Source organism: Loxodonta africana, chromosome 3 (genome assembly GCF_030014295.1).
Source record: "Loxodonta africana isolate mLoxAfr1 chromosome 3, mLoxAfr1.hap2, whole genome shotgun sequence".
NCBI classification, from domain to species: Eukaryota; Metazoa; Chordata; class Mammalia; order Proboscidea; family Elephantidae; genus Loxodonta; species Loxodonta africana.
In genome coordinates this window covers 128,589,148-128,611,861 of record NC_087344.1, presented here as the reverse complement: position 1 = coordinate 128,611,861, position 22,714 = coordinate 128,589,148, and the positions used below count along the sequence as shown (strand labels likewise).

At 40.8% G+C, this 22,714-nt stretch overlaps 1 protein-coding gene across 1 annotated transcript; it reads right to left on the bottom strand.

Annotated features, from left to right (window-relative positions):
• Positions 1-1,480: 1,480 nt before the first annotated feature.
• On the bottom strand, positions 1,481-17,838 carry DNASE2B (deoxyribonuclease 2 beta). Its single transcript, XM_003411118.4, has 6 exons — positions 17,631-17,838; positions 12,847-13,024; positions 8,873-8,954; positions 5,992-6,153; positions 4,340-4,537; positions 1,481-1,821 (listed from the first exon to the last, which is right to left on the bottom strand). The coding sequence occupies exons 1-6, from the start codon at positions 17,741-17,743 to the stop codon at positions 1,481-1,483; spliced, it is 1,074 nt and encodes a 357-aa protein (XP_003411166.1). The 5' UTR covers positions 17,744-17,838.
• Positions 17,839-22,714: the final 4,876 nt, after the last annotated feature.

The following is a 22,714-nucleotide window of genomic DNA, read 5'->3' as shown; positions in this document are numbered from 1 at the left end:
TGTTAAATGTTTACAGCACCTAGATAGTGTCTATTATTCTAAAGTGTGTCATTTCCTTTGATTGTGTCTTGGAAAAGGTGAAGATTCAGAGCTTCAGCGGTCAGATAGAACTGTGTGATATTAGGCAATTTACTGAAACTCTGTGAGCCTCAGTTTCCTTGTCAGTAAAATGGGGATAACGGTACTTAACCACATAGCAATGTTATAATGATTAAATAAGAGTGTATTGAATTACACAGTAAATGCTCAATAGCTCTAGTAATTCATTTTACTAGATGGTAAGCTTCTTTGAATTGGAAACTACACCCCAAACTTTATTAAGCAATTAGTAACTACTTAATATTATTATAAGGCATTGGTAGTTCAGTGGTAGAATTCTTATCTTGCATTCAGGAGACCCAGGTTTGATTCTTGGCCAGTGCACCTCATGCATGGCCACCACCTCTCAGTGGTGGCTTGTGTTGCTATGGTGCTGAACAAGGCTCAGTGGTGCTTCTGGTCTAAGATGGACTAGGAAGAAAGGCCTTGTGATCTACTTCTGAAAACCAGCTAATGAAAACACTATGGATCTATTACGGTAATGGCACTGGACCAGCCAGCCCTGAGTTGGGGGTAGACTCAATGGCAACTAAAAACAACATTGTTATTCATTTATACTACATTTATGTTTAGTAATAAGAATTCCAGAAAATGAAGCATGCTGGAATTGAAGGTTATTGTATTTGATTCTGGTTTCTTTATATCACACTTCTTTATTTCCCTCAAGTGGACGGGCTACTTACTTTTTTTCTATTAATCTGACTTAAAAATGCCCTTTTCCCCCAAAATATTACTCATTTCTAAAACTTACTCTTGTCTTTCCATGTATGTCAGAGTAAAACTGTGCACCATAGGGCTTTTAAGTGTCTATCATGTGGCAGGCTCTATGCTAGGTGCTTGAACATACCTAGATATTATCCCAATTTTAGAGATAAGAAAAGTAAGGCTCTGAGATTTTAAGTGAGTCACCCAATGCCGTGCAGTTATCAAGAAGCAGCTGAATAATGACAAATAACACTTAATCATAAACAAATAAGAAAGAACTTTAAGAGGAATATGGCCAAATAATTTGGACATACAGAAGAGAGAGCTAGATTTCCTTGGAAAGGGGTAGGAAGTAGAGTAAGAAAGTGAAGGAGATGAAATTTAATCTACAAAATGGCCAGTCAATCATTGAACAATTGAGAGTTGACCCACCTGGAACAAATATTTTCCTTTCATTCCTTCTACTCTCATTTTAATAGTTTATGCTCATACATAGTGCAAAGTAGATAAATTGCTACTAACTGGAAGTAAAAAAAGGAAACATAAGAGAAAAGTGCTTTATTTGATGATATGTAAACTACAAGTGTATATCTTTTGATATATAAAAAATGGATTTAATGGAAGAAGATCCATTATCAATGTCCCCATTGATAGGACATGTGTCCCTTCACCAAGTTTAGTTACAATTCTCATAATATAAAACTAATCTTTCAAATGCTTGGTAAATATACCTATTCCGGGTACAAATAAATCCTCCACTTCTGAAGGCTTGGTAGGGACTCCGATTTAAGTCTCCAATACATGTCCAGCGATTTTTGGCACCCTTTAGGGAAATACACCATTTGGCATGATCCTGATAAGAACTAAAATAAGATTGTCCAGATAGTTTAATTGCTTTTACATTGTAGACATGGTAAGGAAGGGAGCAGTTTGAAGGAAGCTCTTGTCTCTTCCTCTGCCAGGTTTCTGTTAGCAAGTGTGTCTTCAACTGTTGAGCCATCCAAGCTGCAAAGATGTCTAAGATTTATAAGGAGAAACATAGTGGGGTTGACATTCATGCTTAGATAAGTCCCTCAAAATATCCTCAGGAATGGAAACCGTCACTCACCCATGATATGTGAATGTCACAAGCACGATAATTACAACATAATTGAGATAGTAGATGGGAAAGTATTTTGTAAACACTAAAGTGATAGGCAAATAAAAATCATTATCATCATTACTATGATGATGTTGGTGTCTGTGAACTTCCTCTGTTCCATACAAACCAGGGAGCAATATATGGTTTTGTCATGAAAAGACCTTTGAAAAGAATAAGGCTGAAGAAGTAATCAGGGTTCCGGTTTCTAAGGGATCTTTGTAACCCATGCTAAAAAGTGGATTTTCCTAAAAGCAAAGGGGGAGTTTTTAAAGGAATGCTAGTGTGGAATTAATAGAAACCAGTTTATGATCAGAAATACCAACTGAGGCAATGTCCAGGATGAATTAGATTGGAAAAAGGAAAAACAGAAGGGTGTGACAACAAATGCAGGCGTGGACTATGGCTGTGGCAGAGAGTTTGGAGAGAATGAGATAAAAGTGAGAGTTATTAAGGACCTGGAATTGACTGAATTTGAGGATGAGACAGAGGGGCGAGACAGAGGAGGGCTCTAGAATGACTCCCGGGTTTCTGCAGAATAAAAGAAAAAGTTGGTTTGTGGGGGATGATGATGAGATGAATTTGACATGTTGAATTTGGTGTGGCTATGCCACTGCCAATATAAACAACCCGTTAAACTCTGGGTGGCTTAGTACTTAAGTGCTACAGCTGCTAACCAAAAGGTCGGCAGTTCGAATCCACCAGGTGCTCCTTAGAAACTCCATGGGGTGGTTCTACTCTGTCCTGTAGGGCCACTATGAGTCAAAATTGACTCAACTGCAATGGGTTTGGTTTTGGTTTATTTAACTGTTGAATACATCACTCAGTACAGTGGTCTGGGGTGGAGATCTAGACTTGGGAATTCGCAAAGGGCTTGCTAGAATTGCCTAGCAGGAGTGTGTAGAATGAGATAAAGAAGGGTGGAGGACCACAGGGCAACTCAGTAATCACTCAAGGAGTAGACAGAGGAAAAGGACCTTGAGAAAAAACTTAAAAGAAGTGGAAAGAAGACCAACAGGCTTAATCTTCCCAAAAACCAGACTTGAAGGGAAGTGTTTTAGAAAGGAAAGAGTTTCAACAGTGTCAAATTCTAAAGGGGCTATTTCTGTATGTTCATTTTTGAATCTCTAGTGCCTAACACAGGGCTGAGAAGTAGTAGGCATTCAGTAAATATTTATTTGATGTACAAATGAAGGAAGGAAACAAGCAAGCATAGAAATCAGTGAGGTGACTTTGAGGAGTGTCTACAGACAGAAGCAAGACTGCAGAGAAGGAGCATTGACAAACCTAAAATTCTGTGGTAGAGGAGAAAGAGCTTTGTATGCAGGAAACAGGAAATTTGAGTGCTGCTCTCTTCAGTATGATAGCCAACACAGCCAGGAGTTGCTTGGCCATCATCAAACAAGACCTACTCCTGCCCTTTAGCAAATGAAACTTAAGGAGATGGCAATGGGTGTGGCTCAATTGGGAGCTGCTCAGACCAAGAGGAACCCCCCCACTCCTGTCCATTGTCCTCAAAGTGCTGGGTGAGGCTGAAGCCAGTCAAACCCAGTTTACTAGCCAACAAGCCAAAGAAAAAAATGCCATTTGTCTTACAGCACCTGCGTGCCATGATAACCTATATAGTCCATAATATTTATATATACTTCCTTGTGAGGGGCTGGTATAAAAGGTTCTGCCTCCCTTTGTTTAGAAAGAAATTTGGAAGAAAAGGAAGAAGAGAGATGTAGGGATTTAGAGTTGAAGGAGTTGTTTTAGGCATGTTTATGTGAGGAGGGTAAGAAGCCTACAGAAGTGGGAGAATTGAAGGCAGAACAAATAAAGTAGAGGAATCAAAGTCTTCTGAGGCTGGGATAGGGGAGCCCTGATGGTACAGTGGTTAAGGGCTTGGCTGCACACAGCAAAGGAGGTGCATCTGTTCTGTTGGGATGAGAGGAAACAGGTTAAAAGGAATGGAAACAGATAAGATCGTTTGTTTTGGGGGGGTGAGTATGCTATTGAAGTAATTCCTCCCTGGTGATCTGTTTTCTCTGTGAAGAAAAAGTGAAACTGAGAGTGAGGAGGCAAGGAATTATAAAGGATTGAGAGTAAGGAAGGCTTAAAATAACTGCTTAGAGAATGGAGGAAGAGGAAGATGGCTGTAGCCCTTGCTCAGCGGAGGCCGGAGAACATGAACTTGTACTGAGACCCTTTGTGATTGGATCAGCAAACCTGCTATGCAAATTGGGCTGGCAAATGTGTGAATTGACCCTTAATTTCCCTTCCCTCTTCCCTGCCCATTTCCTTCCTTCCTTTCCTCCTTTCACTCCTCTGAAAAATCAGAATATCTCCTCTAAGCAATCCAGAGTGATTCAGCAGCAGTTATATAGCATAATGTTTGATGATGGACTTTCATACCGTCAAGAAAAGAATCCGACTTTGCAAAATGGAGGAAGTTTTGTCCCTGGGCTGACTGAAATGTGGCCAGATGCAGGCCAGGGATCTCTGATGAGCTGGACCTGGTGCACAGCTGGGGCATGTGAATGAGCTCCTGGTGAAAGATGGCTGGGATGGAACAGCTGTAGACATTTGGGTTGTAGATCAGGAGTTGAGAATCTGAATCAAGAGTCAGTAAAGAAAAGTTGAGAGTTAAGACAAATGGAAATGCCTGTTTGATATTATTAATCTTATTGTAAATTAAAAAGGAAAACATGAAAGTATTCCCTTTTTTAAGCCAATAGCCTTCCTGTGAATTTTGATTAAAATAGCTGACACAGTGCATTTCCTACTTGCCAGATACTGTTGTATGAATTTTACCCTGGTTAAATTAATTTAATCCTTATTACAATTTTACTATTAGGTAAGTCCTCCTGTATCATCATCCTCATTGTAGAGCTGAATTAACTGAGAGTTTACATCATGTGCCCAAGGTTTTAAAGCTTGTAACTGGTGGAGTTGTCATTCAAACCCAGGTAATGTGACCTTGAAGGTTACGTGCCCCTCAAATGTATATCTATAAAAGTAGAGAACTCCCATGTACCAATTATCAAGCTTCAAAACAATCATCTCATCAGGGTGCACACTTAACATCTCTGCTATACAGCTCTCTAATCACTACATGAACCGAACTAGTAAGACTAGGTTTTGAGTTGGGCAAGAGGCTGACTACCTCAGTGATCCCTGCCATAATATAAAAATTTGAAGCAAAACATATTCTAACCCTCCTTATATCTGGAAGCTGCTATTCAGCAGCTTCCTAGTAAAAAGTGGTTGGTAAAACAGTATTCCTGCTTTCCCTCCTTCCCCACGACAGCTTGCCAAATCTAAGTATGTCCCTTTGAGACGGAAATCTTAAAGGATCACATTGGTTGCCTACTGGCAACATGCTATGTACACTTTTTTAAAAAATGAATTGGATCTATATTTAAAAATCAGTAGTTCTCTCTCTCTCACACACATACGTTTCTGGTTCCTCTTGAAAAATCTGAAGATCTGTAACCATCCCACCTGCATTCTTGCAGAGCTACAATATGATAGAACTGAGGCCTTTGAGGGAAGCTGACCACGCAGTGTTTGCCTTTCTGCTTCACCTGATTTTTGCATAGCCCTATATAAAAAAAAAAAAAAAAAGGCATTCAAAACTATACTACCTATGATCAAAGGACAAATGGTTAAAGCCCTGGCTGCTGATTGAAAATAATGGTGATTTTAACACACGCAGCAGCTCCTTGGGAAAAAGATTTGGTGGTCTGCTTTCATAAAGATTACAATCAAGAAAACCCTGTGGGGCAGTTCTACTCTGTCACACTGGGTTGCTATGAGTCAAAATCAACTAGAGCACATCTAACAACAACCGCTGATCCAGGTCAATGACTTTATTGGTGGATCAGGAAACCACCAATGTAAGTGGGCCTGTCCAAGATCTCATGGTGGCAAAGCCAATATTAGAATCTAGACATCAGAGCGTCTATGAACAGAGAATTAAGTGGCAAATTTATTAATACATTTATGCATTATCTTCTTCAGTATTGTTATCTTCCTCTTTTTTAAAAAACACACTCTAATGTTACCTATTGCTTTATACTGGTTGTACTTGAAAGTTATGCAGATGCCGTTTTGTCCATTTCGTCTCCCCGTGGGTGGATAATCATAGCCCTCTTCAGGAGTTGGAGGGAACCGGGGAATAGAATGAATCAGCCAGAACCCCTGGACTCTGTTCCACAGCAGTAAACCTACCGAAGATACAAAGTTAAATACAGATTTAAAAAAAAAAAAAAAGGGCTACTTTTAAAAATAGAGTTCAAAGCTATAACATTTAAGCCTGATTATGCTTATGCTTTAGGCTAATGCTTTATTAGGCTAATAATCACAAGTGTCATGGACATTTTTCAAAGACTTCAAAAACAATTCAAACACATATCACGTTGCCTCGTTACTGATAACAACCCATCACAAGAGGGGAACCAGGCCAGCCACCCTGTGCAGGGTTAAAAGGAATCTCATGTTGAAACCACAAGAAGAATTTGTTTTGGCAGAATGCAAATTTGCTAAATTGGAATTTGACCTTGCTAAACTATACAGTCACCTGGCAAGTTTCAGATAGTGTCTTTACTGCTAAGCAGCTAAGCTATTTTCAAAAGCCGGCTAAAAATCAGAGTTGAAAAAGAAAATATCAAATGAAGAAATGTACTTGCAGCAATTTGTTGTAAGAAAATGATGTTTGTTTATGTGGCAGAGGAGTCACCCAATTCCACAAGTCCAAAAAAAGAGGCAAAGAAAAAAAGAGAAAGTTATGCCAAAGTATCCCAATTAATGGTGTTTGTATAAAATCTCTAGAGCAAAAGACTGTGAGAACCAGAAAGGAAGAAAAGATCATCATCTTGTGACATGGCAAAAAGAACCCTATCCTACAGGTGTCTATGAATATTTCTGTGTTTATAAATATGTCAGGATAGTTTTGGTATGCTAGCTAGACTGCCCAATTTGCATATGACCATGAAAACATAAAATTCATTTATATTTGCCTTATCGTTGGAGGTGAAACCAAATTCTTGTCAGTTATGTCTTTTCGAAGAACACACCTTAGGAAAGTGTACTGTTGCTCTCTTGGTGGAAACAGAATCGATGCTTACATAGACAGACTATGTTCCAGGTTGTGTTGCCTAACAGAGCTGGCTGACCTTTAAGAGCTCTTCTCTGCACAGATGAGGGCGCTGTTTTGATGAAATCATAACCTCCTTGTACAAATGCCACAGGATAGTAGGGCATCTCTTGGCAAGGAGAACTCGCCCATTTGACCTCGGGCCTCACTCTCTTTCCAGTCTTTTTTCCAAACCCTTGTGGCTGCTAACATGTGGCTCTAACAGGGTGGAGGTGAGAGTGGTGGTGGGAAGTGGCTGGATGAAAGGCTGGAGAACATGGCACGCTATAATAATTGTTGGGTTATGTATAGATAGAACCATCAGGAGGACCAAAAACCAGAACCAAACCGGTTGCCATCGAGTTGATGATGCCATGTGTGTCAGAGTAGAACTGGGCTCCACAGGGTTTTCAGTGGCTGATTTTCAGAAGTAGAGCACCAGATCTTGCTTCTAAGGTACCACTAGGTGGACTCGAACCTCCAACCTTTCGGTTAGCAGCCAGGCTTGTAAACCCTTTGCACCACCCAGGGACTCCTATCATGAGAGCAACTTGACTAAATCAAAAGCCTTTAAGTGCTCATGCCCTTTAACAGTCATTACAAATTATATTCTTAATCAGAGGTTACAAACTGGCAGCTCATGGCTCAAATCCAGACCACAGATATGTTTTATTAGACTTGCAGGGTATTTTTAAAACTTTAAATTCATGGCCAGTATTTAAATACCGGGGAGATTTTCTATGAAAATATTAATTTTTAGCATCTTCTGAAAAATCACATCCCTATCTGGCAAGCTGAGTAGTAACTGTGCCCTTTAGACCAGGTAGGTACTGTCCAGTTCTCCACAGTTGCCCGCTAGCCCAGCCCATTTTGCTCTATCACTTGCCTGTTCTCTGAAGGCACCTGAGTTTGGAACTTTCCGAAGAATACTTTTGCCGTGGAAAGTTATTCATCATATATTAAGTTGGAAAATAGTCGTTATGATATTTTTATGAAAATGCTTTAAAATATGTATTATAGAAAAAGTATAAAGGATTAAGTGTAGCTGTCTAATGCATGTTAGAATTATAGATTTTTTTGTTTACCTGCGTTTTGAAATTTTCTATAACTGATATACGCATGTATAGTTTATAAATAGAAAAATGACAAAAGTTACTGTAGTATAAAAATTGTTTGGCTATTTGGTTTAAAAAAAGTCTCTTCAAAAATGTTTATTTCAAATGGAATTGTTCACAAAAAAGAGTGGATTTTACTTGATGTAAATTAAACCTCAATAAACCTAAGATGCTAAAATGTATGTATATGTATGTGTGTGTATAAAGAAACCAATTGCTGTTGAGTCAATTCCAACTCATGGTGACCCCATGTGTGTCAGAGTAGAACTGGTTTCAGTGGCTGATTTTTCAGAAGTAGATTGCCAGGCCTTTTTTTGGAGGAGCCTCTGGGTGGACTTGAACTACAACATCGCAGTTAGCAGCTGAACTCAGTAACAATTTACAAAGCTCAGGAATAGAGATATACATATTTACTGGCTGGTATTCCCAGTTGTCAGCACTTGGACTTCTGCCGTAAGGCATATATTAAAAAAAATACTAAGAAATAAAATGGGATTTGTGAAAAGGGAATTGTCAAGTCAAAGTATAATATAGCCTGTGATACAAAATTCAAACATTTCAATAACTCAAAATAAACCATTAAAAAGAAAAGTCATGCTATCTTTTTAGTATAGAATATAAGAATATTTATGATGAAATGTTTCAAAAATATGTTGATTTCTAGTAGGCAAGAGAAACTAAGGGCTTTTGTCATACCTTTGGTATGTCCGTACTTCCTGCTGTAACTCACAGATTTAGGGATTCCGTCATTATATATTAGATAGGCTGTGTTGTTACTCTGCAGGAACATATTAGGGTTATAATGGTGTAAGTCTTCCAGCCACAAACACTCACAACATTTCTACCAGCTACACCCCCTGTAATACAGAGCTTTCATTAATACAAGTGAGAAGTCATCCATTCCCCTAATAGGCAGCTTGCCCATCAATGTGAATTCTATGACATACAAAACAAGGGAAAGGAAGTCCATTCTCAGCCATGCATGATTTCCTCTTGTGACAGGAGCCCTATGCATTGGGATGTGATGTGTGAGGGTGGTATTCCTATTTATCTTGGTTGTTTTGGACCTAGGTTTCTGATTAAGCAACCAGTGTATATAAAAAAAAAGGGGGGTACTTAAATATTTATTCAGGAGATGAAGTAGGTACAACCAGCCAAAGATTACATCTGAGTTTTTTTTTTTTCCATTGATATTATAGTCACAGCACAGAACTGCCTGTCAGGATCTGATTTCCTCTGTCTCCTTTATGCTTTGCTGCTTGGCCAAGCTTTGTGATTAATCAGGATTCCTCATGATCTGCTCCCCTACCTCCCTGGTATGGGAGGATTTTTCTTTCTTTCTTTCTTCTTTATTGTACTTTAGATGAAGGTTTACAAAACAAACTAGTTTCTCATTAAACAATTAATACACATACTGTTTTGTGGCATTGGTCGCCAATCCCACAACATGTCAACATTCTCCCCTTCTTGACCTTGGGTTCCCCATTACCAGCTTTCATATCCCCCCCTGCCTTCTCACCCTTGCCCCTGGGCTGTCGTGCCCATTTAGTCTCGTTTTATTTTATGGACCTGTCTAATCTCTGGCTGAAGGGTGAACCTCAGGAGTGACTTCATTACTGAACTGCATCCGAGGGCCATACTCTCAGGGTTTCTCGTCTATGAGAGAATTTTTCTTCAATCCATTTCTCAGTGTCACTTCACCTTTCTAACTGGATATTTCACTGCTTAGAAAGGTGGCGAAATTGAATGTGTGATATTGAATTTCCTCTGATAAGGCAAAACACCAGTAAATTGTCCAAGCAGTTGGCCAAATCTTTGAGTCAAAACAATGCTATTGTTTTGATAGTGTCTCTTTGTCATGCTTTGGAAGCTTGCTTGTAGTTGTTTTGGGTGGCCCATTTCATTTGTGTCATGATGGGGTGACTTTTATTGAAGCCAATAACGTTGATATTAAAAAGTCTCAGTGACATAATTAAAAGCAGCGAAGGACACTCATTTCCTTAAAAAGGCCCTTGCTTTTCTCCCAGGGGAGAGGGGGAATCAATAACTGAGTCTCTCACAGTTGCTTAATTATTTGATGTAATCAAAAATCGTATGTTTTAAAATGTACAACATAGTCTGTGTAGCACTTTTGGCTACTGTGTTTAGGAATATCCAGGAAGGTTAAGCTATTTTCTTACTCTCATTTTCCATAATCGATCATAGCTGCCAAATGGCATTCATATCATCCTCCTCTGGAGAACTCTGACAATTAGTTATTCTGCGGGCCTGTACTGAATGTGGCAATGTGGTACGAGTCCATTGTGTGCCTTTGGGGTGCAATGTGAAGAGGCTCTGAGAAGACAGGCGAGGAACTTCTTAGAACAGATGAAGGTTACTATTCTAACCAAGAGTATAACAACTAAAAAAAAAATAGCTAAGGTTAAATGGGTTGTAGCCCTGGTGGGAAGAGAGGTGATTTGATAAGAGGACAGATCCTGGACTTAAAATAAGGTAGGTCTAGGCGTATGCCTTTGTACAACTTAATTCATCTAACACGTATGTTGGGTATTGTTTTGGCTACTGGGTGGTGAACAAGATGAATACAGTTTCTGCCCTGTCTATAGCAGAGAATATGGACAGGTAAGTTTAGGCAACTGCCTATATTTGGTAAGTGTTATTATAAAGGCATATGAAAGGTTCTTATTTGCAAAGGTGATTTTCTTATCTGCTAAAGAAGGAAAACAATTCCAAATGTAATCCATGTATTGGCCTCGGTCACCTTGACACTTGAGATTTAAAACCAGTTGTCTGATCTCGAGTCCTTCTCTCTGTCACAAATTCAATTTCAGGTCAGGGGTTGGAAGGATAATGTTCTCAGTCACTTCTGGCATACAGTTCCAACTTCCAAGGAACACCACTCTCACCTGGATGTCACCTGCTGCTGTTGGTCTCTTCTTTTGGCTCCATGCCCATCACACATGGACATCAGCCCCTTTGCTGTCCTTATCTTTCCAGAATCAATCACTGAAGGCATTTGTGTGTGAGATTTTTAATGAAGGTTTGAAATGACTGAAAGTTTTGACATTGTCACTTGCCCTGCCCCCAATCCACTCCAAGTTTCTCACACTGTTTAATTCCTGATTCCCATCCCCCTTTTTTTGTTTGTTTTGCTGAGCATTTTAGCTCTCTCCCCCTCGTAGGCTCTTGGGGTTACATTTGCACCTCCAAAGACCATTATTGTATTCTGCCAAACTAAGAACCAGCTGCTTCAGCACAGGGTAAAAGGCAGAGGCTTTACAATATTACTCTTTCCCCTCTCCTCCCAGCAGTCCTCGTGATGGGGAAGGGAACGATGTTGACATTTATTTTCTCTCTGCTATATTATGCTCCCCAACTCCAACCCCAAACCTGGAAGGTAGAAGGAGCTGGAGGCAGTTTTGATGTTAAATAACAATCTGTTTATTCAAAACAGGGTTGTTGAGACTAAATAATCTTTTAAAGTACCTAGCACAGTGTTTTGGCACATCACTTTCATTCAACGGGTCTATAAATATTTTATAACTTTGTAACTCGGCTCTAAGGGCTGGTCATAATGGCAGTGAGTTAAATGAATATGACCACACATAATGGAAGCTCCTTGTACATTTTAAGCAAATATTCAGATACACGTGTGCACTAGTGCTACAGGCTAAATTAGTTGACATATGTAAAGGCCCAGCACAGAGGCCCAGCACAGAGCCCAGTACGTCGTAGGTGTTTCATCATATTATTTACTTACTTCTCAAAAAATTACTGTTTAGGAAATGCATAAGTGAGTATAACTGGATGTCAGTTATTGCTGGGTTTTACTTGTCATCCCCAGTTGGAAAGCAGTATCTTCTCACTGAATACCAGATGGTGCCTGGAACATTGGGAGGCTGCCCATGTTGAGCCAGGAGGCCTACTTACAAGTCATCCACCTCTGTCTGAGTTATCTGGATGCACTATCTTTTGTGGGTTAGCTTGCTGGCTTGTGAAGTTCAGATATCAGGCTTAATTTCCATTCAGGCAAGCTAGTTCTAGGGCCTTAAACTAGATCCTTAACTCTCAACCTACCATTTGAAAGTACTTAACCAAAAGGAAGACCAAGTGGATCCCTTTTCTTGGGTCAGCACAAATTCATCACCACTATGGCATAAAGAGCACTTAACTCACGTCATATTGATCATTGGTCTGTGTTCCATTGTGGCAGAAAAGGATTCTTCTATTTCTGTTAAGTGAATAAATTTGTATAATTTTGATGGATTAAAGTAGATGGACTAAGTTAGACGGATTAAATCGGATGGACTAAAATTAGATGGATAAAAAAGAGTGAATTGGCAGAGGTTTTGACAGCCGGAAGACAATTAATTCACAACCCCGTCCAGGGATACCATTAGACATGATGCCTAATGTACCAACAGTTTGGCATTACTGTAGAGTATGATGGCCTGTTCCTTAAGGTCTTGATCAGATTGGCTCAGATAGTTGTCCTGGGCTAGTTCTGAGCTAGTTTATGTAAAGTTGCTAGGATTAAGTGTTGATGAAAGAATAAAAAAAAAATTTTTTTTTTTTTAAAAAAAGAAAGAATAGAAAAAAATATTTTAGAACCTTTGGATTCTGTCTTGTATACTGTATATGACTCGAATGAATGATTAGCTAAAACATACCTTGGAGGCATATGCTTCGTATAGCTGTTGTAATGTCCTTCCCAAAACACTGTCGGTGGTATTCATTAGTTGCTTACTCCTCCTCCAGCTTCTAGTTGTAGAGTCTAGGTACAGGTACCCTAACCCAGTCTCTCCACTTTCCTTTTCTTGCCTTTTAGGTAACTTATAAAAGGTAAACCTGTCAGAGGAAATAATTATGAATGACTAACATTTATTGAGTGCTTGCCTGATGCTAAGAATTTAAATCTATCATCTCAATTATTTTTCATGGGAGGCCTCCTAGTCTAAGGAAAGGGATTTACTCAATCTCTCTGCCTCTGTCTCTACCCTTCTCCTTCCTCTTCCCCGGAAAAGGAAATGCAAATCTGCTTGGTCTGGTGAATGTATGGACTTTCCCTGTAATGGAAGTCCATGTACATCGAGAGTGGTTCTCTCTGTTGCTTCCACAAGCCATATGGGGAGAAGGTCAAGGCCCAGGCCTGGGTTGGAGGACACTTGTATATGTTTTTCTCTTCTGCACTTGTGCTTGGCATACTGTGAGATCTGGTTTTGGGCTTCAGGGAAGGTGGAAGCCTCCCTGAGCCTCTGGCCTGAGCCACATTCTTTAGCTCAGTTTATCAGAATGCTCTCCATTAAGGAATCCAGTCCAAGACCAGCTAATTAAGTGGGCACTTTGCTTTCCTTTCCTATTGTTTCCTGTTTGTATATTTCCTTTGAGTGTCTCACAAGAGAAGAGGTAGTTGGGGCCTTGTACCATTCAGGCATTCCTGGACTGTCTAGCCCAGAGTTTCTCAACAGTGGCTCTATTGACATTTTGGGCCAGATAGTTCTTCACTGCAGGGGGCCATCCTGTGCATTGCAGGGTACCTGGCCTCTGCTTACTAGATGCCAAAAGTACTCCCAAATTGTGATAATCAAAAATGGCTCCGTACATTGCCAGAAGTCATCTGGAGGGCAGAATCTCCCCCAGTTGAGAACCAGTGGTCTAGCCAAATAATCTCCAGGAGCATGAACCCCACAGTTAGCACTTAAACACCCACAGTGAACCAAACATTGTAACGCATTCAGTATTACTGTACAGGACTCCCTGAATGGTGAAAATGGTTAACACGCTTGGCTGCTAACTGAAAGGTTGCCATTTGGGCCCACCCAGAGGCATCTCGAAAGAAAGGCCTGGCAATCTACTTCTGAGAAATCAGCACAGTTCTACTCTGACACACATAGGGTCACCAAGAATTGGAATTGACTCAACAACAGCAACTGATTTTTTTTTAAATTACTGTACAACAGTTTCTTAAACTGTCCTTAAGAATATCAAATTCTTCACTCAGTTCTCTTCAGTCTTATGCTTCTACTGAAGTGAGCTATTTCCTGCCCTGACAGTGCTTTCTTACTCACCAGGAGGGGTCCTCACATGTTCCAGAAAACAAAATTTTTCTTTCAGGCTGACTTGATGTTACTTTGCTCTTTAACTCTCACAGTATGTTGTACCAGCTTGAGGCTGTATCTCATTATCTGCTCAGCTCAGCGTTTTCTCTGATGGATATCGCTAAGTAATATGTCCACTTAGTTGTGGCAAAAATAAATTTTAAATACGGATGACAAATTGGTAGCCCACCATTGAAGGGATTTTGGCCCACCAGTGTGCCATGGTTACTGCTTTTAAAACATTCTTCCTGGTGACTGTCTCCAAGTATATGCTGAACATTCCTGAATCAATTTGTAGGTCTAGATGAACCTAGACACAAACATGTCCCAGAGACCTCCAACGCCATACCTTTGAAACCAAGCTTGTAATATTTTGTTCTAAATCTGTTCATCCCCCACTATTAGGGAACACATCCATGCAGTCACAGAAACTTGAAACCTGAAAATCTTAACTTCTTTGCTTCAGCATCCTTTATCTCATCCATTACCAAGTCCTCTCAGAATGTTCCTCCCTCTCCATGTCTACTGCCAGTTGTTTAACTCAGGTCCTCACTTCTGCTCATCTGTAATACTGCAAAATTCCAACTGGTTTCTCTGACTTTGGATTGGTTCTCCTCCATCTAGCCTTCACTGTGCTGCCAGTGAACTTTCTAAAATACAGATCTGACCATATCATGCCACTGCTTGATGTCCTTCAGTGCCCTCCTTTCAAGGTCAAGTTCAAGTTCAAACCGTGCAGCTCAGCACACAAAACCCTTCATGACCTGGCCCTCACCTAACTTTTTAGCCTCATCTCCTGCCATTTCTCTTGCAGCATGATTAATTACTTTTGTGTGTGGCCTTTCCAGCCGTGGACTTATTAACTCCCACCTAGGTGATTGATCAGGACTGTGTGATAGGGTAATTGTGGCCCACCAAGGGGATGGGTCAGGTTTGCCTTAAAAAAGAGCCAATTCCAGAGCAGAAAATATTCTAGCACCACCAAGGAAGAACAGCCAGGAGCTGGCACACCCTTTGGACCTGGGATCCCTGCACTGGGAGGCTCCTGGGACCAGGAGACAGAGAGCAAGCTATAACCCTGAAGACGATGAGCAGGGGCAGGAGAGACCCAGCAGCAGGAGAAGGCATGGTAGGCTTCCTAGCTCATGGAGACAGAAAGCTGAGTGCCTTGGGCAGAGGCTTAGGGCCAGGGAGAGGCATGCCTGCCTGCCAGCATAGTTGGGAAGAAGCTGTCCTGATTAAAGAACTGTATACTTGATGTTCCTGAGCCTGAATTGTAACCTGTTACTTCTCTAATAAGCCCCATAATTGTGAATATGGTCTGTGAGTTCTGTGTAGCCATTGCAATGAATTATTGAACCCAACAGAGAAGTAGAGAGTGCTGTGAGAGGGATGGTTGGTGTCAGAGTTGGTAAAGATGGCCAAGAGAGAAGAGGTGTCTGACCTCTGCCTCACAGGAATCAGCCTTGGGCTGTTGATCTTGGTTCTCCTTTCTCCTTGTGAAGTTAGAGGAGTCAGACAGTCCCCCAAGCCATTTTTTACAGTTGGCATCAGAAGCGGGATTGTTTGCAATGGCTCCAGACTCAAGGAAGCATGAGAATTTCTAAGGGAAAGAAAGTTAAGGTGTGGAGAAGAGAAGATGCAACTGGAATGTTTTAAAAAGGGTTGTGTGTTCTGGATTATGTGTTTAACTGAATATACTATGGGTGTTGAATGTTTCTTCTACTTAGTGTTGTAAAGCAGACCTAAATATATGGTAAAAAATGAATATTGGGTATTATAGATGAGAGACCGTGTGACTCCATCTTCAGCCAATACTTGATTGGATATGCTAAAAGGGGAACTAGGATTTGCTCCAAGAAACACAGGCTGTTTGAATGCAGCAGCCCTGTGTATAGAGTGAGGGCTTAGGTGGAATACCTGAGTCCCACCCAGATTTGCATTTGAAAAGACATGTAGAACCACCCAGAACTGCTGAGAGAATAGATTTGCATTTGAAGGAAGAACTTCAGAAAAAAAAATGGCTGTTTTCTTTTTAAATTTTTGAGCAAGAGGTTTGCTGTTAGATGCATCTAGGCAGGAAAAGTCAGTGCTTGTCAGAAGGAACCCCCTCCCAGGACTGGAAGTTAAAGGGAGTCAGCCAGTAGACAGCTTGGCCTGCTCACTTGTGGTGACCACCTGGGTCCACTCAATGAGTAGAAGTGGGGGAAGTGCTGTGGGAGGGACGGTTGGTGTCAGAGTTGGTAAAGATGGCCAAGAGAGAAGAGGTATCTGACCTCTGCCTCACAGGAATCAGTCTTGGGCTGTTGATCTTGGTTTTCCTTTCTCCTTGTAAAGTTAGAGGAGGTCAAACACTGTCCCCAATCTGTTTTTATATCCCTACAGTCTCCTGAAGCTCCAGCAATATGGGAATACTTGCAGCTCTCAAACTCTTCACACTGCTCCTTGCCTCTGTGCCTCCTCATCGACCCACCCTTGCATCACCCTTCTTTTTCTAACTCATAATTATTCTTTAAAACTTAAGCTCAAAATCCATTTCCTCAGAGAAGCCTTCTTGGCTCTCTATTCCCCAATGCTCCATCTATGCCCTTACCACATAACTGTGAGCTCTGTGAGTGCAGGAACCGTGTTTTCTTCATATTTGTATTTTTAAAACTCGGCACAGGGCCTGGTATAAGCTCAGGAAATGTTTGCTGAGTGAGTGAATAAGTGAGTATATCTGTGTTCTCTAGTCTGAAGTTTATGCAAAGCTTGATGCCCACCATAATAGCAAACCTAAACACCCTAATTAAAGAGTGGAAAGGGATGAATGCTTTAGGAGAATCCATGACTATAATGCAATGCTGCACTTAGTCTCTTTAACATGGAGCAAGAGGCCGGTGACCTGCTACCCATTCCACCTCCTGCTAAGCTGCCTTAACAAACTGAGTTTAACCAAGCAGTGCTATGTATGATCAGATCCTCTTTCTTGTTCTCATAGGAGAACTCCAGTTTCAGAAAAAGGGTCATCTGCCTTCCCTCCTTTGCCAGCCTCTAAATGGATGTTGGAAAGGTTCTATGAGGCAAAACCATAATATAATAAAAGGAAATTGCTAACTGAGAGAAGTTGTCAGCTCTATCCCACTCCTATGGCCACCAGTATTACCCTCCTGAGACCTGTGTATCAGGTAGTGAGGGGCTGTTATGCTCTTTCTCCCAGTGAAACTCCCTCACTTGGAAGTTTAACTCTGTCTGGATATTTGATGCATTTGCACACTTCAACTCCCCTTTCCTCTTAAGAACTTCATAGTGAACCAGCCTGCCTCCAATACTCTGCTTTTCTCTCAAATACCCATCTTTACATTTCATTTACCTACCAATCCACAGGTTCACCTTCTTCATTTCTGCATGATATTGTTGTTGCATCCAGTACCCCAAAGAGTCCAAGGAAGAGCAAAGCTAGAGTTGTTCTTAGAAGTCTTGCTGTCATTTTCTATTTGTCAACTTTATTCCATGTTATGGCAAGAGACTTTCCCCATAGATTGAAGAGTCTGAATTACAAGTCTCTCTCAGGCTATGCTGGTTCTGACGTTCGATTCCATTTGCCTCTGCTATTCAGGCATTTTCAAAATAGGACGAATCTCCTGCAATTGTGTGATTCTGTCACAACATGCCAGCGTGACTCAGAATGCCTTTGTGGTGAATTGTTGACTGGTTTGCAAAGTCATCAAAAAGTTCTGGGTGGAAAAAAAGGGATATATAGTTAACTGTTTGGAGTGAGCATTGTGCAGTATAATGTTCAGTGGACGGGGACCTCCACATTGATAAGTAGATGTTGAAATAAATAGATTTCATGGTTTTGTTTTTGCTTTTTCCCTCCTGATTGACTCTCTATAAGTGAGGAAAAAATGCTTAGGGTTCATACATTTAACAGATATTACAAAATATTATATCTTAGTAATAATTAGAATCTATCACTTGTAATATTCTCTATCTTAATGAAACAGTTGCTAAAGGATACCTAAAAGGGCTGCTCCAAAGTAGGAGCAAATTCGGTTGGATTTTACCAAAGATGTTTACATATTCTCTCCACCTCCCTTGTTTTAGCTACTCAACGTGGTGCCTTACTCTCAAGAGATCCTAGTGTCCCATTAGCTGTATTGCGATCAGGTAAACATATTGATCGGCCACTCTAGGTCAAATAAAAAATGTTACAAATGCCTGTCTTTCCCAATCTATCCTTTCTCAGTTATTCTTGAAACTGAATCTGAAGTTGAAGGCCAAAGGAAAATGGCCCATTACCACACGGAGTATAAAAAGGTGAGACCAATCGCTTTTTGGAGGAGGGTATATAGACATACAAAAAGAATTTAATTAAATGCATGATGCTGTTTGCATCCATTACTACAGATGCTCTCATAGTCAGTAGCAGTTTATCTCAGGCTTGCAGATCATGTTGGCTCTGATCTTTCCCTCTGACTGTGGATCCAGATCAGCCACTTTAGAGATCCAGACCAAACTGGGCCCTTGCAGAGTGGATTACTTCTGTGGTCTGGCTGGAGTTGCTCACGACTCTCAGTGTTTTTAGGAAAAGGAGATCTTGAGCTCTGTTTCTCCTAAGACAGAATTTTTTAAGGGGTGCTCTGGACCACTCATCCATATGCACCTGTAAAAAAAACAGAACTCTAAGTATCATCCCAAACCTGATAAATCAGAATCCTTCTGGTTGGGCTCAGGAATCTGTATTTTTAACAAGTTCATTGGTGATTCTGTGGACTCTAAATTTTGGGATTCGCTACCCTGAGACCAAGGCTATGCTGTATCTTGTAGATTCACAGCCTTCTGCAGGGAATGGACTGAATCAGCTAAACCAAGAGCCATTTTTTTTCCCCATTGTCTTGTTTTATATGCTTTGACAACGTTCAGGAAAAGGATTTCAACAACCCAATCTTTTTGTCATTTGTTTGATTTTATGGCATGAAGTTTATTTTTCTAAGTTAAAGTGAAATAAAATAAACTTTATTTTTTGTTACTTTTTGGTGTTATAGTGGTAATAGCTGAACACACCTGGCTTAGGATTCATGGGTGCATTTATAGAGACTGTAAGCATCTTTTCAGTCATGTAGACTAAAGAATGTTTGTTGATTAGGTATAAAATAATTCCTGTATTCTTCTCCTAATTACATGCCTAGCACAGTGCCTGGCAAATAAATGATCCACAAATGTTAGCTAAAATTTTTCTTACTGCAACCTGAGCCCTTCCTGTGGTTGGGCTGGGAGACATCTGTATTAAGATGGTGTTATGGGTTGAAATGTATTCCCCCAAAATATGTGTTGGAATCTTTACCCCTACACCTCTGGATGCAATCCCATTCGGGAATAAAGTTTTCTTTGTTACGTAAATCAGGCCATATCAATGTAGTGTGTGTCTTAAACCTAATGACATTTGAGATATCAAAAGAGCAGATTAAACACAGAGAAAAGCAGCCAAGCACAAATAGAGGAAAGATAGATGCCACATGGAGATTGCCAAGGAACTGAGAATGCCAGGGTTATAGAAGCTGAGACAAGTATCTGCCTTCAGAGACAGAGAGGGAAAGACTTCCCTTAGAGCCAGGGCCCTGAATTTGGACTTTGAACCTCTTGACCTGTGAGACAATAAATTCCTGTTCTTTTGCCACCATATGTATTCTCTAACATGATAGAGGCTTTCTCTATAGCTCTCTTCACTTCTGAGTCCTCACCAGAATTGCCTTTCATGTCCATAATTCTACCAATAGTCTTTTCAAGCAATCTAGGCTTTTACTACCAAAAAACAGGCACCTTAAAAATCTTCCAGCCTGTACCCATTACCCAATTTCAAAAACACTTCCACATTTTAGGTATTTGTTAGAGAAGCACTCCTATTTCTTGGTACCATATTTGGTCTTAGTTATCTAGTGCTGCTGTAACAGAAATACCACGAATGAGTGGTTTTAACAAACAGAAATTAGGGTGTTGGCTCTAGGGGAAGGCTTTCTGTCTCTGTTGGCTCTGAAGGAAGTTCCTTGTCTCTTCAGCTTCTGCTTCCTGGTTTCCTGGAGATCTCCACGTACCTGGGCATCAACCTTCCCCCATCTCTGCTTCCTAGCTTGCTTGTTTAAATTATTTTATATCTCAAAAGAGATTGACTCAAGATATACCCTATACTAATCTTGCCTTATTGACGTAACAAGGACAACCCATTTCCAAATGAGATTATAACAGGCATAGAGGTTAGGATTTACAACACATTATTTTGGGGGGACACAATTCAATCCATAACATTCTGTCTTTTGGTCCCCCAAAATTCATGTCCTTGCCACATGTTAAACGCATTCACCCCATCACATCATCCCACAAGTCTTAAATCAACTCCAAGTCCAAAATTTCGTCTTCTGAAGCATCTAAATCAAATATGGGTGAGATGTTTGGCATATTCCATCCTGGGGCAAAATTTCTCTTCATCTGAGAACCTGTGAAATCTAGAATACAGGTTAGCTGCTTCTAAAGTACAATGGTAAAACAGGCACAAGGTAGATATTTCCATTATAAATGGAAAAAATTGGAGTGAAAGAAGAGATAATGGGTACCCAGCAAGTCCAAAACCCAGCCCAACAATTTACGTTAGCTCTCAAGCTTTGAAAATAATCCTCTGTTTTCTGATACTATCTGGGCAATGGCCCCACTCTCCAGACTGTGGTTTTTTGCCACGCCTTCTGGATTTTGGGTAGAGGCCCCTAAGCCCAGGCTCAGCTTCACCTTCCAGGCCCACTGGGAAGGCAACTCAGCTTCCTAAGCTTTCGGTGGACCCATTCTCCTAGTCCATCTGAGTGGCCACCACACCCCCTTGGTGCTGGCAGGCCTGATTCTTCTGCCCCTTGGGCATGGCAGCCTTGCTCTCTCTGTTTTGGGGGCAGCCCCATCCCCCTGCCACACCTTAATGCAGCCAGCCCCACACTCCTGAATGGACTCTTTGAAATCTAGGAGGCTGTGGCCCCACCCCTTGAAAGCCAGGAGGTATGGGATTCTATCTACCAAATCATGGGGTTGTTGTGAGGAATAGATAAGATAATGTACGTCTCAGTAGGTAGAAAACTAAAAAATAGTATAAAGATACAAGTTTCTATGGTAGCATGCCCATTTCCCTCCTGTTGGGTTCAGAATAGTTTGTTTCCCCATCTAATAAGTGGAGGGGACTGGTCATCAAAGGGAGCATTAGAACTACAGTGAAACCTGTGAGAGCTGGAGCTCAACAGCACTGCCTTGTTTTTCTGAGTCTTGCAAGTTTTCTGCCTTTGACAGGGTACAGTCTTGTCAGTTTCTATCACTCATTTTAGTGGAAAATATTTTCCTTCTCTGATAGATTTACACCTTACACAGCTTCCATCTTTCATAGGTATAATGTAGGTAAGAGCATGTCATTTTGGAGAAGATGGGCTGGGTTCTCATCCTACCTCTATCACCTAGTAATTGTATGACCTTGGCAGGTTTCCTAATCCTAGTGTCTTCCTTTTCAAACTTGGATAATAATACCTATTATCTTACAGGGTTCTTGTAAGAATAAGAGGAAATTGTTGCTGTCTAGTGGGCCATAAGTCATGGAGACCGTATGCACAGCTGAACAGAATGCTGCCTGATCGTGTGCCATCCCCATGATCATTGCAGATCAGAGCATTGTGAGCCATAGGGTTTTCATTGGCTGATTTTCAGAAGTAGATCACTGGGCCTTTCTCCCTAGCGCATCTTATTCTGGAAGCTCCACCGAAACCTGATTAGTATCATGACAACATTAAAGCCTCCGTAGACAGACAAGTGGTGGCTCTGTGTGAGGTGCAGGGGCCTGGAATCTACCCCAGGTCTTCGCATGGAAGTTGAGAATTCTACCACTGAACCCCCACTGCCCACTTTAGAGGAAATTTATTGAGGATTTGCTGCCTGTCAGGAAATTTGCATATATAATTCAAATATATTTGCATAATATATGTAAATTTCCTGACAGCAAAACTTCAATAAATGGTTGCTACTATTATTGTTACTTTCAAGACTTATACATTAGGGAAGAGATGTCTTTCAATGTATTCATTTCAGTAAAATTTGCTTTCAACCACATTTTTTGAGTTCTCCATCAATTCTGTGTTGTGGATTTTCTGCTCCCAATCCTAGGTTCTCCTGTGGGCCTTGCTCCAGGTTCCCTACCCTAAGGCTGTTGGTGCTGTAAAGAGGGTTGGCAAGAAAAGTAGCATTTCCTGCAGTATTTAGCGGAGCCCTGGTGGCACAGGGGTTAAGAGCCATGGCTGCTAACCAAAAGGTTGGCAGTTCGAATCCACCAGCTGCTCCTTAGAAACCCTACGGGGCAGTTCTACTTTGTCCTGTAGGGTTGCTATGAGTTAGAATCGACTCAGCGTCAAAGGGTAACGGCGGTATTTAGTGCTGAGTTTCT

Coding starts and splice junctions, on each gene's coding strand:
- DNASE2B (XM_003411118.4), bottom strand. CDS start 17,743: ATGACAGCAAGACTTCTAAGAACAACTCTAGCTTTGCTCTTCCTTGGA. Junction 8,955..12,846: donor ACGAAGCATATGCCTCCAAG/GTATGTTTTAGC, acceptor ATGTTCCTGCAG/AGTAACAACACAGCCTATCT. Junction 4,538..5,991: donor CAACCAGTATAAAGCAATAG/GTAACATTAGAG, acceptor CTCTTGATTCAG/ATTCTCAACTCCTGATCTAC.